Source organism: Vicugna pacos, chromosome 10 (assembly GCF_048564905.1).
Source record: "Vicugna pacos chromosome 10, VicPac4, whole genome shotgun sequence".
Taxonomy (NCBI): Eukaryota; Metazoa; Chordata; class Mammalia; order Artiodactyla; family Camelidae; genus Vicugna; species Vicugna pacos.
Genome location: NC_132996.1, coordinates 61,209,081 through 61,226,202, shown reverse-complemented (window position 1 = coordinate 61,226,202; position 17,122 = coordinate 61,209,081). Strand labels below are relative to the sequence as shown.

General features: G+C 35.6%; 1 protein-coding gene across 1 annotated transcript in view; it reads left to right on the top strand.

Moving 5' to 3' along the window:
• Positions 1–17,122, top strand: part of FNBP4 (formin binding protein 4) — a 29,967-nt gene that overhangs the window by 5,798 nt on the left and 7,047 nt on the right. Inside the window, exons 5-15 of the mRNA XM_015246194.3 lie at positions 45–192; positions 308–428; positions 1,508–1,843; positions 2,753–2,963; positions 5,417–5,541; positions 6,459–6,563; positions 7,356–7,489; positions 8,493–8,680; positions 13,204–13,514; positions 13,642–13,786; positions 14,141–14,484. Coding sequence (XP_015101680.2) covers positions 45–192; positions 308–428; positions 1,508–1,843; positions 2,753–2,963; positions 5,417–5,541; positions 6,459–6,563; positions 7,356–7,489; positions 8,493–8,680; positions 13,204–13,514; positions 13,642–13,786; positions 14,141–14,484 — 2,168 coding nt within the window. The remainder of the gene's footprint in view (positions 1–44; positions 193–307; positions 429–1,507; positions 1,844–2,752; positions 2,964–5,416; positions 5,542–6,458; positions 6,564–7,355; positions 7,490–8,492; positions 8,681–13,203; positions 13,515–13,641; positions 13,787–14,140; positions 14,485–17,122) is intronic.

The window sequence follows — 17,122 nt, the reverse complement described above, 5'->3', positions numbered from 1 at the left end:
TACAGGAATATGTGCTTCTTAAAATTTTTTTTATTTTCTTGTAGTTGGAATTGAGATGGGAGATTGGCAGGAGGTCTGGGATGAGAACACAGGATGCTATTATTATTGGAACACACAAACAAATGAAGTGACTTGGGAGTTACCCCAATATCTTGCCACCCAGGTACAGGGATTACAACATTACCAGCCCAGGTAAGAACAGACTTGAAAAAGAAATCACCTAGAAGGAAACTAAAGTATTATTTTTTACTGGTAGTATTTGCCTTCTGCTTCTCTTGCTAAGTATACATGTATTTTTTTTTTTTAGTTCTGTAACAGGTGCTGAAGCTAGTTTTGTGGTAAATACGGATATGTATACTAAGGAGAAAAATACTTCTGTTTCAAGTAGTAAAAGCGGACCAGTCACAGTCAAGCGAGAAGTTAAAAAGGTCAGTGTTACAACATAATGTCATCTGCCTGTTTTCCAATCTAAAGAACTTTAATGTTATTCTGGCACAGGTATATAAGCCTTCTGTTAATATTTTATAGCGTAGATGTGAAACGGGATAAATTTTATTTCTTAAAATTTCACTTCATCTGTTTCTGTTTTGTGGCATTCATAGCAGTCACCCAGTTCTGTAGTCCTTTTGGAGCTTCAGGGTGCCATAGAGGCACCTTGGATCATTGTGAAGGACACGGGAGCAGCCAGGAAGGCAGGCAGGCAGGCAGGGCCTCAGCTCCCCTCTCTAATTCCTCTAATCCAGAATAGTTGTATTTGGGGATTCCACTTAAGTTTTTTTTAATAAGAAGATTAGCTACCTTAAAAGTTAAAAACGACTGGTGAAACGAGTATTTTTATAGTCTTGTCAATAAGAAAAGTAAGTTGTGCTCTACAGAGACTGTGTTGAATTCTAACTTACCTTGTATTTTTAAATGATGGAGGGGATTGTGTCAACAATTGCTTTTTTTTTTTTTTAAGTATAGTTGATTTACAATTTTGTAAAAAGTGCTTTTGTAGAGTAAGTTAACCTTTACAGCTCTAGGAGTGTAGAATGAATATCCCAGTGGCAAAATGAGACATTTTAATCACATACTTCATTTTAGAAATAGTTCTCTTTCCTCTAAATCACCTTCACAACGTAACTGTGAAGTTATGTCATCATATAGAAGAGGAAGGTAAAGATTTATCCAGTTATGTGTTGAACTGACAAAATTCTGATCTTGTTTAAATCTGCTTCTGCGTCTTACTAGTCTGCCTTTTGACATAGACACTAGGAGGGAAGATACGTTTGAGTCCCACCCAGAACTAGGTTCTAGTTCAAATACTGCCTTCCTGAAAAAGCAATGTTTCCATTATGTACAAGGAAAATGGTAGAAATATGTATACTGATCTTATGGGAGTCAGTGGCTTTTAAGAATATCCAGTGACTGAAAAAGTATGGTCATTTTTAACAAGAACAATTACATATACTGTATAATCGGGTGAGATTTCTTTGAAAATGAAGTGGGATTATTTTATTCTTTATAGGAAGTAAATGAAGGAATTCAGGCTCTCTCAAATAGTGAGGAGGAGAAGAAGGGGGTGGCAGCATCACTGCTTGCTCCTCTATTGCCTGAGGGAATAAAAGAGGAAGAAGAGAGATGGAGAAGAAAAGTAATTTGTAAAGAAGTAGAGCCAGTTTCAGAAGAGAAAGAAGCAAGTACAACAGAAGAAGCAACAGTAGTAAAGCCACCGGAAATTCTGTTGGACAGTATGGAAGACCCTACTCAGGAGGATCTTTGCAGTGTTGTTCAGTCTGGAGAAAGTGAAGAGGAAGAAGAACAAGATACCCTTGAGCTAGAGCTTGTATTGGAAAGGAAAAAAGTAAGTTTTTCTTAAAAATGTTTTCTTCCTTCAGTACTATTATACTCTGGGATCTTGGTGCTCAATTTACAGCCATTCTTGGGATTTTGTTCGTCTTATCCTTTCATCTAGAATTGTTTAAGCTTATGTAATAAAAACTTGAACAGTGGAGTTGCAGTTACTTGGGTCCCTGATGATGCTTTTTGGTGATTGACAAACAATGAAGCTAACATTGTTCTGATTTGAGGACAGATACAGTAAATAATGTATCTTTGATTTAGCTTCATAACAAATAAGCATTGCTAATTCTTGTAGTAATCTGGTTTTTAACACAACAATTAAAGTACAAGTTGATTTTCAGTGATGAGCTACAGCATTGTTTGGATAGTTAAGTGGGCCTTGTAAGAAAACAGGAGAATTAAGAGGAACTCATTATTTCATGTGCTTTCCTTTTTAAAAAGGAAACTTTCCTGATTGAAAAGTTGATTTGTACCTATTTTCTGCCCTGATTTTATTGGGAACAGTTTTCTCTATATCTTGATGAGTATGAAATAAAATCTGAACAGCTGGTACAACAGTAATATCACCTTGAAGTGTCCCCTTTTGAAAAATTTGAAGCTATGAAGAGGGGCTAGCTAAGTTAAGCATTATCTTTTGTGTACATGTATTGGGAAATCTGTCGGTGGATCTTTAGAACCTATCCCCCTTCAGATCAATATTTGTTAACTGTAATCATGAATAAGCATTTACTGAGTAATAATAGAATATGGAGCGTATAATGCTCAGTCCTGGTGGAAAAACATATTAAGAAATACTTCCTGTCTTCAAAGGATTTAAATTCAAAAAACACACGGCTATCATTCTTGCTACTCTCGTACATGTAGATAAACAGTTAATGACACTCTGACTTTATTTTCACGTTCATTGTAGGCAGAGTTGCGTGCCTTGGAAGAAGGAGATGGTAGTGTGTCAGGGTCTAGTCCATGTTCTGATATCAGCCAGCCAGCATCTCAAGATGGAATGCGTAGACTTATGTCTAAAAGAGGAAAATGGAAGATGTTTGTTCGAGCTACCAGTCCAGAATCTACCAGCCGCAGTTCTAGCAAAACTGGACGAGACACTCCAGAAAATGGAGAAACTGGTAAATTGTGCTTTAATTAAACTTTAGAGTTGAAAAATGTACAGCAGAAATCCTTCTTACCCTATTTTTGTTCCGTCTTCAGGAAATAGAGGGAGTTAGCACTTTCACCCTCTTAGGGAAGGAAGCTTCCACCTTTCCCTGCTTCACCTCTAGTGGAGGAGGAGTAAGAATCTGAGAGGCTGGCATTTGTTGGATTGTGTATTCACTACTGATTAGGGGATTACTTCTCCCTCAAAAACAGAAAAGTGAGATTGGGTCCCTCTCCCCCTTTTTGTTAATCACTTGCTACAGTAATTGTCTTGATACTGTATAAAGACCAGTGCTCTCCTTAGCTCTCTGTTTCCAGTTGGTAAGCAAGGGAGGTAAGGACCACCTCTGGGAAACCCAGCCTCATCTTCTCTCTCTGGGTACAAGTTGCCCGGCCTTTGGTTGGGTGTATAGTTTGGAACTGACATGAGAGCCCAAGTTGTCTTCAGGGTAATGTAAAAGAGACCCTGCTGCATTTTTCCAATCTGTTATCAGAACTAATTTTAATCACTAAACTTTGTGCCAAGCAGAAGATACCTTTTACAGGTTATGATTAAAATATATGTGTGTGTGTGTGTGTAACAAATAAATCAAAACACAGGTAATAAATGTAAACATCCTTGTTTGAATTTTTTCTTTCCAATCAACAACATGGAAGAATATGAAGTAGAATTCTTAAAGTCCCCCTTTCATCTTTTCACTATTCTCATTCCCTACCCATGAGATCCATTTCTTTCTTCTTTATCTACATACGTTCTTATAGAGTTTTCCTCAATTTATACATACATTTGTAGTTGTGTATTTGTGTGTGTGTGTGTGTTATGTGCATGTGTAAATTTTATCATAGATGAGATTAACCATGTGGATTGTTAGGCAACATACTTTTCCAACATGCCTTGAAAATTGGTTTTAACTGCTAAGCGGCAAGGATGTCTTCATTTAATTCTTCCCCCATCAGTGGCCATTTAAGTTGTGTCCTTGTTTCACTCTTAAAAATTAATGCATTTCTGTTATCCAAAAAAAGTGTAAGCCATTCAAGTGTCCATCAAAAAAATGGATAAATTATGGTATAATCTTGCAACTGAATACTGAACAGGAATTAAAAAATAAGTGACCCATTGTTACATGCATCAACTTGGGTTAATCTCAGAAACAATGTTGAATTTCAAAAGCCGCAGAAGAATGCATATGTTAGTATCCTCTGTGTAAGTTGGAAAAAAAGCAAAAATATTGTTTAAAGATCTGTCTATGATGAAACCAAAGGAAGGTACTTAACTGACATCATCAGACTACGTGTGTCTGGTGTGAGCGTGATGGCACAGAGGCCCGGGGAGCTTGGAAATGTTATTAATGGTCTTCTGTCAGGGTGGGTTGTAGTCACGTGAATGCGTGTGCTTTAAACTATTATACTCATTAGTTATGATTCTTCACAATTAAAATACTGTGATAAACATCTTGGTACATCCTTTGTCTTTATGCAGATTTTAGTGTCATTATAGTATATATTCTTAGTGTTGTATTGCTAGGTCAAGGGGTATGTGCATTTTAATTTGATAGATCCTGCCTAATTGCCCTCCAAAATAATCAAGTCTTGGGGCTCTAGCACTGCTTAAAATTAAGTTCTTAAACCTGCCACCAAATGTAAGATGTCTAATATACAAATAAACTAGTGAGTGGGGGAGTAGAAAGATTTAATTTTAGACAATTTGAAAATGCAGAAGGACTATTAACAATCAAATAAAAGGATTAAGGCCATTTTATGGTAAGATTAAGTACTTAATACAAAATTTTAGGTTAATAAAAGCTGTCAAAAATAATGTTAAAGTCACATTTCTTTAGATCAAAATTAACCAGAGTTAAGAAAAGGTACTCAAATTTGTTCCTTTTTTTTTTTTGATCTGTGATCCTCCTGAGAGATTGATTTACTTTGTGTGTGTGGATTAGGTTGGTAATCTGGTGTTAAGCAAACATAACAGAGTTCGTATGTTTTAGTCCATTTAAGTTTGTGGTAAACCTGGTCTCAGAGATTCCCTCTACCAGCAGATAGCACCAACCAGAAGAGTGTGTGGGTCCAATAAAAATCGTCTTCAAATCTTAACCAGTTCAGGAAGGAGGTTAATTGGTCGTTTAAAATGGTGGTCTCATTTTGAAAGCTTTTTTCCAAAACCCACTTGATAAAGAACCCTTACGTATTCTAGGTTTGATATCTAGCTTTCATAAATAATTGAAGCCATGGTTTGTCGATACATTTTTTAAAAGATGATCAAAGACAGGTTGACAAGTCATTAGGGCTTCTTTAGCAGGCGAGGAAAACAGGCAAAAGAGCATTAAAAAACCTTCAGATATCTCTGCTCAGGGGTAAGAACATTTATTTGGGATCTGTTAAATGGTCCTTTTGATTTAATTTCACGTATTTCCTTTTATAGCAGTTGGTGCTGAAAATTCAGAAAAAGTAGATGAAAATTCAGACAAAGAGATGGAAGTAGAAGAATCTCCAGAAAAGATAAAAGTACAAACAGCACCTAAAGTAGAAGATGAACAAGATTTGAAAGTATGTATCTTTTTTTAATTTTTATTTATTTTAATTTGGGGGGGAGGTAAGAAAGTGTATCTTAATGCAACTTGACAAATAAATATTTTTAAATTGCCTAAACTTTGAACTACTTTCTTTTAGCAAATAGTAAAAAGTAACTTTACTGTCTTTAAATGTAAATCATTTATTGGGTTAGGTGAAAAGGTTGTATTTAAGGCTGAAGTAAGAAGTTGCAAGACTAATTTGATGTAGAGAAATTATCTAAAAATAAATCCTAAATGCATAATTCCTTCTTACAAGTAAGGCTCCATTGGAAAGCAGTCGCTTGTTAAATATAGGCTTCCCTAGTTTGGAAGTACTAAAGAGACTGAAGTCACTAATTTAATTCCTGCATGAACTACTTGCCCTTACACAAAGGCATATTTGGTTCCAATTTCATTTCTGTTCCTAATGTCTTGAGAATTGGACCAGGTAAGTATATGGCTATTTAAGTGTGGTCTGTTGGAAAAACCACTTATTCTTTTGACTTGAAAGATTTATCGAGTCATTAGCTAGTGTACAACCATGTAGGTGGAACTGGAGGGATTATTTTGTTCACTGTGCACTAGAGTAAGCAATTAGTAATGGATAAATGATAGTTTGGACAGTATTAGGAGTTGTGTCATTTAGAATCTATTTTCATCTTACATGTTGTGTTAGAAAATGTATCTAATTTCTCTAGACCTTGCATCATTATTTATCACTTTGTTGTGTGAATTATTTTATTATAAATTAGGATTTTATCTTCCAGATAATTAACTGCAGTATTTGAGAAAAGCTGTTTCTAGGCAGACCCATTTTTCTAGTATCTGTAATGATAAATGAAAGACTTTACATAATAAAAAAAATTGCTGATTCTATCTTTCTTTGTTCTTTTTTTCTTTCCTGCATTACAGTTTCAGATTGGAGAACTGGCAAATACCCTGACAAGTAAATTTGAATTCTTAGGCATTAATAGACAGTCCATCTCCAACTTTCATGTGCTGCTTTTACAGACTGAGGTAATTTAGCTGTTTTTGGTATAAATAGTCAATATTTGAAGGAAATGCTGTGTGTGAGAAATCTGTCTTATGTTTCGATCCTAAATTTAAATTTTTAATCTTGGTATGCATTTGAACCACCCCTACCCAGGAAATAAAACTATGTACTGGGCAAAACAAAACATAATTATGAAATTAAATACTGAAAGTTTGTGCATACTGATGATACGAACCATCTTCAATAGGCATATATTTTAATACGGTTTTTTCCTAATAAAATTCTGTTCATAATGACGATGAGACCACCATATAATGCTGAAAGTACCTTCTAAGTGCTAAAGCATTATAAACCAATTTTGAAAAAAGTTCTGAGTCTTATTTGTAACCTGTGTACTTTATAATAAATAGCAGGGTAGGAACAGGTAGTGAATTCCTGTAGGAAGTTGACTAATTTCCCTAAGAACCAAACCTTTAATTTTGATTAACACTATTACTGAATTGAGTGAACTGTCTACCCAAAAAGTAAAATTTGGGGAACCATCTTAATACTTAAGGTCCAAAGCAGGAAACAAAACTGCTGCTACTCATTTTTACAGGTATTGGAGATTTGGCAGTACTAGGGTCCAGTATCATTTTTCAGAACTCTGCAGAAAACAAGACTTTTTATGAAATTAAAATGGGATTTTTTTTTTTCTGTTTGGTCTGTTCTCCTGCCAGAGTATGCAGTCATGGACCGGAAGACTTAACATCTTTTTTACCTCTGCCTCTTGACATAATAGTAAGTCTCTAACTTAACTGCTTTGCTGATTTTAGACACGGATTGCGGACTGGCGGGAAGGGGCTCTTAATGGAAACTACCTTAAACGAAAGCTTCAGGATGCAGCAGAACAACTAAAACAGTATGAAATAAACGCCACTCCTAAAGGCTGGTCCTGCCACTGGGACAGGTACGCACTCTTCTCCCCTTTTCACCTTTCACCTTTGACATCTCAGACATGATTTGTGATCACCACCACCTGACGACCTGACAGCCTGTCTGGAGACTGAGAGCAGCTGCGTTAGCGGTGCTGGGCAGGCAAAGCACCGCAAGCACTTACAGAGTTTGGGCCAGCCACACGTTGGAGAAACAAAAACAATGTTTAAAGTGTTCCATGTAACGGATTTTTTCCCAAGATTGGACAAAGCTGGTTTTCACTCCAGAGTGTTGTTGCACGGAGTAGGGCGGGCTTGGGGGTTAAGCGCATGCGAGAGCTCTGTGCGCTTTACAGGACCTCTGGAAGCAACTACTCCTGATTAACCTCGGTGAAGTTAAGGAAAGCTTCGAGGCTGAAGATGTGAATGAAGAACAAGATTACTATCTTCTGCCAGCAGGTCAGATGAAAACATTTCTTTTTATATTTGGCTTTTCTTGATTTTTTTTTTTCGTTATTTGAAATCTTTGCTCTTTTATTTTTCAGCTCCCAGATCCTCTCCCTCTCTTTAGCTTTCACTGTGTTTGATACCAAGAGTATGAAATGTGAATTCCACGGTTCAAGAGGGGAAGAGTCACCTTTGGCAAACTTCGTTGTTCTCTTCTTTGGAAGGGAAATTAGTGTTCTAGGAAATTGAGTCCCTTCGCTAATGAAACATGAAACCCTGTTAAGCATTGGCACACACACACACACACACACAAAAAAAAAAAAGATGTGAGAGGTGTTTTCTAAGTCATCTGTTGGAGTAAGAGGGCTCAGGGCTGTATTCACAGAGCTGCTGGCAGTGCAAATAGCTTTGAATTATCCTTGGTTCTCCATCCTCAATTGTCAAAGCTCTTTGTTGCCTTTGTGAATAGCAGTCCATTAAGAAGAGGTTCGTCCCTGTGAGAGCAGACTGCTGTCCTGGGACAGGACCAAATGAAAGTGTCTTTGTAGGAGAATGGGTCTTAAAACATGCGTTTTCTTTCTTGTAATTTAGGGATCATAGACGATATTTCTATGTAAACGAACAATCGGGCGAGTCTCAGTGGGAGTTCCCAGATGGTGAGGAGGAAGAGGAAGACAGCCAAGCACAAGAAAATAGAGACGAGACTCTTCCTAAACAGACCTTGAAAGACAAAACTGGCACTGACTCAAATTCTACAGAATCTTCTGAGAATTCCACAGGTGGGACAGTTTACCCTGTATTAATTGGAGAGAAATGATTTTAGAGAAAAAATAATAATACATGAAAGAAAATAATTTAAATCATAATCACAGAAATTTCTAACTAAAAAATACGGGCTTGCCCTTTAAAAAAAATTGAATGCAGGAGTTATATTGAAGAAAGCTTAAGCAATGACTAGTTGGAAATAAGCATATTATTGATACCAGACTGCTAAAAAATGACATGATGAGCTAATGTATTTTGATTTTAAAAGATTGTCCTATAACCACTCTGTCAAGCCACAAACAAAGCTGTGGATGTCCAATAACAGGAATTCTAATTAATGCTAAGGAACCAGATACTTAAATTATCAGTATCTGTGTGGAGCAATAAGAGATTAGTTCTGCCTCTCTGTAGAACATGTAATCTATTGATTTTGCAACCTCATTTTTCCACTCCACTAGTCCCCTAAGAAGTATGGTTGTTAACAAACCAAAATGATCTTATGCTGTGAAACTTGGACCATACTTGTTTCAGAGAAGGAAGATAATTGATCATTGCAAATCACCACCAATATTCTAGTATAAAATAGTCAAGGTGGCTCAATCCAGTTAAAGTACTCTTAGAGAACTTCACTTTGGTTATATAATTTTTTTAAAAAGCACAAAAACTTACATAGTTCCTCAGTTACTCAGAATCTGAAGAGCCATGGCTTGATTTCCACTTTGTGAAAGAAGATAACGTTTTTTCCAAATTCCATCTTTTTTGGAATGACAAAAATAAGTGGATGATGAAGCATAGTCAAGACTATGATGAAGAAATAACCTTTTGATTTAAAAAACTGGTAGATATTTGTTTAAATGATGGATATTTGTTTAAATGATGGCATATGAAGGTAAGAATCTGTGGAATGGTTCTAAAGTCATGTCATAAACCTTTGGGAACTATATTCAATATCTTGTAATAACCCATAATGGAAAAGAATCTGAAAAAGAATATATACACACACACACACGTGTGTATAGCTGAATCACTTTGCTGTATACCTGAAACACTGTAAATCAACTATACCGCAGATTTTTTTAATTAAATGAAAATTAAATCCTAAACCTTTGAGGATAAAAAGGTACAGAATTTTTTTGTAGGATAGTGGGTAATGACGTGAGTTCTTTTGCTTATCAAAAATGTCTTGTATTCTGCTGGCTCAGCAATCCCAATAGAAAAGTTCTGATAATGTACCACATAAAACTGGTCATGTACCAGTAATTTTGTTAACTTCTTAATAGCCCAGGAATCATCATGAGGTCACTCAAAATAGACACCTATGACTGCAGTGATTAATTTTAGAACATAGCAAAAGAATCATTTGCTGCTTCATATTTCAGAAAAACATTTTCTTAAGGTATAGGGTTTACCATTTTCATGAAGAGATTTTCTTCAGATTACTTCCTCATTCTTTGAGTAGCAATGGTAGATATGTCTCTAGTAAGTTGTTTTTGTTTGTCTATTAGTAGTTAACTAAACTGAAGAGGCTTTGATGGTGGTTCTCGTTTGGTGATTCCCATCTTGACCACTGTCTGATGTCCCTTGTATGTTCCAAAGTTGAAGATTATAGAGTTGCCAGCTCTTAAGTGTTTGTGAATACCTTAGAGTTAAGTATTAAGTTATTTTCTCCCTTTGTTGATGACACACACAGTTGGTACTGTCTGCTCAGGGAAAAAGCCACTAGTAAACCAGCTTATATACATAAGTCTCTTTATTGAGAGCTACTAAAACCTCATGATAAACTCGATCTAAATAAAATCCAAGTCCTTTATTACCAAGGTCTTTGGAATTGAAGAGCAATACTAATCACTGTTTTAATCCTATAAAGAAAGTTTATAATGCATGCTTTTGTCAGCCCAACTGTGATTAAAATCTTTAAAAAAAAAAAAACTACATTGAGAAGCAAAGAAGTTTCAAAATTTTGTTCATTCTTAATCCTTGTTCATTGTTCGGTGTTTAACATTATGTCTCTAACAATGAGCAATATTTCAAGATATCCAGTATGTCTTGTTGGGCTTTTGTCAGGGTAAGTTTGGCTGCTTTTCCAAAAAAGTCTCCATGGAGCTATTATTTATTTATTCTTGATTTAAACTGGGAAATTCTTGCCTCAAAATGCTAAGCAGTAATAATTTTGGGAGAGACTGTAGAAAAACAATAAAGGAAGCCTGGTTTCCTATTTATATAGAAATTAAGATGTATGGGAAAATACATGTTCTTGGAGAATTCAAAATTTGTATCCCGACACTATTCTGTTTTTAAGCTTAAACTTTAAAAAAATTTATTAGCACGTAATAAAGCTTTGTGTATCATTTTAATCTTCTTTGGACTTCAGACTTAGTGTTCTCTTAAGTGAGAAAATACACCAAGTGGGTTAAATTTAGAAATTTTAAAAAACATTATGTAATATGACATCTATGGATATTCAAACTAGGATTTTTTGAAATTCTTTGTATTTAAGCTAAAGGAGATAATTATCAATGTTAAGATATGGCTTTTACATTTTGAGTAAACTTAGTTTGGGATTTAAATATTAACTAAAAATGTTCCTTGTATGATCTAAAATTATCAAGTCTAGTTTGTGTCCTATTTACCCAAAACTGAATTAATTCTGATATAACTTTGTTGAAGGTTGTAAACCATATTATTAACCTTGAACCTACTGTGTTTCCTTGATTTCCTCTGCATAGCAGCTTCTCACCACCATAAACGTACCACTGTTGCATTGTGCTTCTAGATGAGTAACTTATCAATGTATAAAATCTGACAAATTTATTTGTCTACCATGTTGTGGTTGGTTTAGTAAAAAGAAGTTTAGTTAAGTTATTAATCTTGAATATTTGTTACCTTAGTCCTGTTGTAATCTTGATGTACTGTTATTATGTAATGTAGACTGTCTGCCCATACCCAGACTGTAAAAGTTAGTGTAGAAATTCATATTAGGTATGATCAAATACAAAGGTTTAATGAGGTATTTGAAGTCTTTCAGTTGGAAGAATGCAATCTTGATTGCTGATGAATTTTTTTCAGTGCCCTTTTCCTTAATAGTAAGCAGTTTCTCAAAATAATTAGAGTAACCATGTGAATCACGTTCTATAAAGTCTTTTACATAATGTATCATTTATCTTTTCCATAAGGAAAGCTGTTCTAAAAGCCAGATGGTTCATGGTTGCTTTGGTTTTACATTGTTGAGTGCTGTCTGATGTATTTTAAGCAAAGTAATAAGGTAAAAGGCCTTATCCTTGACCTAGAGCCTTTTATAATAGTCCTTCTTTAACCCGTTTTGACCATGAAGTTTGACAGGTGACTGCATCTGGATCTCTACTCCATGAGAAGTGAAATTTATTTGGGATTTCTAAAGCTCTTGGACTCCTGATATTTCACCAGGACATCTTGTTAAATTAGCACTAGACTAGGGGTCAGAAATGGCCACTAAGAGCTGTATGATCTTGGGCAAGTCATTTCCCTCCTGGGTTTCACTACCTTTAAAACAAGAGGGTTAATTAGATGATTTCTCATGTCTCTTCTACTCCTAAATTCTATGATTTTAGGGAGAAAATCCCCTTCAACATTCCTGGGATATATAATAGTCCCATATATTGTGAAACTTCCCTATTGACGATAAAGAGGGATGGGGAAGGCTACAAGTAAGTATATCTTCCTGTTTTCTCTAATCTTTAAAGCTTTTCCCAGCAGAGAATGGACAGTAATTAACTATAGCTCTTACAGATTTTGAAGAAACCTAACCCTGCAGTTCCTCAGCTGTAATTTAACTTCTACAGCAATTTCAAATCCTCTGTATCCTGAAAACATTCTTTTGTGTATTATCATTTATCATTAATTATCCTTTACCTTGAAGATTCATTTTCCTAAATTTCCCTTTTTCTCATCACAGAAATAAAAAAATTACCCTCCGATTTGTTGCTGTGATTTAGCAAATGAATAATTCACACAAAGGTGTGAAGGAATGATAGGGTTGACAATACCACCTTGCAACTGGATTTATAAAACTTAGTAACTCAAATTAATTAGAACGGGTAAAATTTGAATGAGTACTTCTCTGGGTCATCTCCAATCACTTATGCAGCTCACTAAAAATAAGATACATGGAATCTGTGTTGCAAATACACATCATTCACTTCTTCACTTTTGAAATAAAAACCCTAGAATGTTACTTTCTGGTTGTGTATCTTTGAAATAAAAACTTCAGGTTCAGATGACTGAATTTCTCATTGAGTTGATGTGATGTGCTTCATTTACTCATCCATAAATGTGGACCGAAAAAAAGAGACTAGTGTAACACAGTTGGGGTGAGTGCTAAGTATAAATACTATAAATTGATCTTTTTACGGAAGCCATTTTTGAACTGAGTTTAATATTTATGACATCACTGTAGAATAGATGTCTGTGGGACAAATTTTGTCTCACCAATCAATTGAACATTTTTGTGTTCATGGAGTTTTAGTCTTGCTTTTCCCCTAACTCCTATTTGTTTTCATAGGTTCTCTTTGTAAAGAGTCCTTTTCTGGCCAAGTTTCTTCTTCATCACTCATGCCACTTACTCCATTCTGGACCCTCCTTCAGTCAAATGTGCCTGTGCTTCAGCCTCCGTTACCTTTGGAAATGCCACCACCTCCACCTCCGCCTCCAGAATCCCCTCCTCCCCCTCCTCCTCCTCCTCCCCCTGTAGAAGATGGTGAGATCCAGGAGGTAGAGATGGAGGATGAGGGAAGTGAGGAGCCTCCTGCCCCAGGAACAGAGGAGGATACTCCATTGAAACCTTCAGCACAAACCACAGTTGTAACTAGCCAGGTGAGAAATGCCATTTGACATTCTGAAGAGTTTTGGGGACTTGGGGCATGATCAACACTATGTTTTATTTTAAAAGAGGATGTTTTTAACCAGGGCCTTTAGCCACTGACCTGAATCTCTGTTTCAGAGTTCAGCTGATTCTACCATCTCTAGTTCTTCTTCCACTAAAGCGATAAAGAGAAAAGCTACAGAAATTAGTACTGCAGTAGTTCAGAGATCAGCTACCATTGGTAGCTCTCCAGTCCTCTACAGCCAGTCTGCCATAGCTGCGGGTAAGCATCGTGATGAAAGTGTATTTTCATCAATGTATTATCTCTGTTTCCAGCATTAAATGTCATAAGTTGAAGAAATGTTAAGGGCTTTTTATTGGAAAATCTGTTTATGTGCATTTCCAGATTGTTTTCTGTACATTTACATAACATCAGTGATCTTGATGTTCAACTACCTTAATGCTAAAATACTACTCAAAAATTAGTTTTTTGCCACCAGAAAATGTGGCTATATTTTTGAGGAAAAAGTATATTAGACTCATTTTTTAGGTGATCTAACCCCCAATCCCCTTTCCCTTCTTCTTGGCTTTGTCACAGTGTCCTTTTTATAGTTTCATTTAATGTTTTTTATGTTAGGTCACCAGGCGGCGGGGATTGGACACCAGTCTGCAGGAGTTGGACACCAAGCAGTATCAGTTAGCCATCCAGCAACAGGAATGGGTCATCAGGCCAGAGGAATGAACCTGCAGTCAAATTACCTGGGACTAGCATCAGCTCCTGCAATTATGAGCTATGCTGAATGTTCTGTCCCAATGGCAGTGACTGCTCCCACACTGCAGCCAGTCCAGGCCCGAGGTGCTGTGCCTACCACTGCCATCATAGAACCACCGCCACCTCCGCCACCTCCTCCCCCTCCTCCACCACCGCCAGCTCCCAAAATGCCACCACCTGAGAAGACAAAAAAAGGAAAGAAAGAAAAGGTATAGTCAGTCTCTCTAAATTTTTACTGAAAGTTTTTGTTTTTTTGTGATATTTAAAGTATGCAATTCAGAGGGGGTGGGTATAGCTCAGTGGTAGAATGCATGCTTAGCATGCTCGAGGTCCTAGGTTCAATCCCTGGTACTTCCATTAAAAATAATGTGGCGCATTCACCACCTCTTATCTCTATTACATAACATTTTCATAGGTCCAAAAGAGAACCCATACCCATTAAGTAGTCAGTCCTTATTACCCCAGTCTCCTGGTTTTATTACTTTCCATTTTCTAAAAAACTTATTAAACCCATCCTGGTGGGTATGAAGTGGTATCTCATTGCGGGAATTTTTGTATCTCTGGTGAGTAATTATGTTGAGCATCTTTTCATTTGCCTTTTGGCCATTTTGTTTCTCTTTGGAGAAATGTCTACTCAAGTCTTTTGTCTATTTTTTAATTGGTTTTTTTGTCTTTTTGTTGTAAGACTTGTAAGAGTTCCATATATATTACAGGTACAAGTCCCTTATAAGATTCATGATTTGCAAATATTTTCTCCCATCCTGTGAGTTACTTTTTCACACTGATAGTGTGCTTTGATACACAAAAATTTTTGGTTTTGTTATAAACTTACTGGGGTTTTTTTGGGGGGGGTTGTTTATTTGTTTCATTTTTGCTGTGCTTTTAATGTCATCTCTAACAATTCATTGCTAGATCCTAGATCATGAAAACTTACTCCTATGTTCTCTTCTAAGAACTTTATAGTTTTAGCACTCACATTTAAGTTCTTGGTCCATTATTAATTTTGTAGGGTGTCAGGTAAAGATCCAGTTTTATTCTAAGTGTGGATATCCTGTTGTCCCAGCACCGTTTGTTGAAGAGACCATTCTTTCCCCCATTGAATGGGAGACCTTAACTAAAATTAGTTCACAGTAGACATATGGGTTTATTCCATTGGTCTGTATGGGAGCAGTACACTTTATTAACAAATTTTTTTTTCATTATTACTTTTTATTTAGTGGAGGTACTGGGGATCAAACCCATGACCTCATGCATGCTAAGCATGCACTCTACCACTGAGCTGTACCTTCCCCCCTCACTTTTTTGATTGCTATAATTTTGTAGTATGTTTTTGAATTTGAGAAGTGTGAGTTCTCTGACTTAGTGCTTCTTTTTCAGTATTGGCTATTTAGGCCCCCTTGTAATTTCATACGAATTTAAAGGTCAGCTTTTCTGTACCAACATAAAAGGCCTTGGAAATTTGATAGGGATTGCATTTAATCTGTAGATTGCTTGGGTCATATTACCCACTTAACAGTACTGAATCTTTCAATCTGTGAGCACAGGATTCTTTTCCTTATAAGTCTGTCATTCTTTCAGCAGTGTTTTATAGTTTTCCATGTACAGCTCTTTCACATCTTTCACTGAAATTATTCTCAATTATTTTATTCTTTTGCATGCTACTGTTAAGTGTTAAGCTACTTTTATAATTATATAATATCCTTTATCTCTCTTAAAACAGTTTTTAACTTTAAGTCTATTTTTTTTTATATTAATCCATTTACTCCTTTCTCTTGGTTACTATGTTCATGGAATGTGTTTTTCAGTCCTTTCACTTTCACTTATGTATGTCCTTAGATATAAAATGAATTTCTTACAGACATGATGAATTGGATTCTGTTTTTTAAATCCATTCTGCCAGTATGTTTTGTGATTATATAGTTTAATCCATTTACATTTAGTAAATTATTAGTACACTGTAGTAATTACTGATAGGGAAGAATTTACTATTCCTTTTCATTTTCTGTATGTCCTAATAGCTTTTTTTGGTCCCTCATTTCCTCCCTTAGTGCCTTCCTTTGGGTTTAGTTAATTTTTTTCAGTGACACATTTTAGTTTCTTTTTCATTTCCTTTTATGTATATTCTGTATTTGTTTACTTTGTGGTTATGGTGGAAATTACGTATAATATTTATTTTAAACTGACACAGCCAATTGCAGAGAAAAACTCGACTCCCATGTAGATGCACCCCTGCCCCAACAGCTATTATGTTATTGATGTTCCAGATTACGTCTTTATATGTTGTGTACCCATTACCCATTAACTTGGATTTGTAATTATTTTTTATGCCTTTGTTTTTTAAAGTCTGTAAAATAAAAAGGAGAATTATGAGCCAAAATCAGAATAATACTGACTTTTATGTTTGTCCTTGTATTTACCTTTACCAGAGAATGTTAAATTTTTGTGACAAGTTACTGTGTGCTTTCTTTTTTCTTCTTTTTTTGTATTTTTTTTTTTTTAATGAAGTGTAGTCAGTTTACAGTGTTGTGTCAGTTTCTGGGATACAGCACAATGCTTCAGTCATACATGAATATATATATATATATATTTGTTTTCATATTCTTTTTCCATCTTTTCATTTCAACTTGAAAGAGTCCCTTTAGCATTTCTCGTAGGGCAAGTCTAGGGTTAATGAATTTTCTCAGCTTTTGTTTATCTAGAAATGTCTGAATTTTTCTCTCTCATTTATGAAGGACAATTTTGCCTGGTATAGAATTCTCTGGTGGACAGTTTTTTTCTTTGATCTCTTTAAATACAATTTTCTCATTGCTTTCTGGCCTGCAAGATTTCTTCCAGAAATTCTCTTAT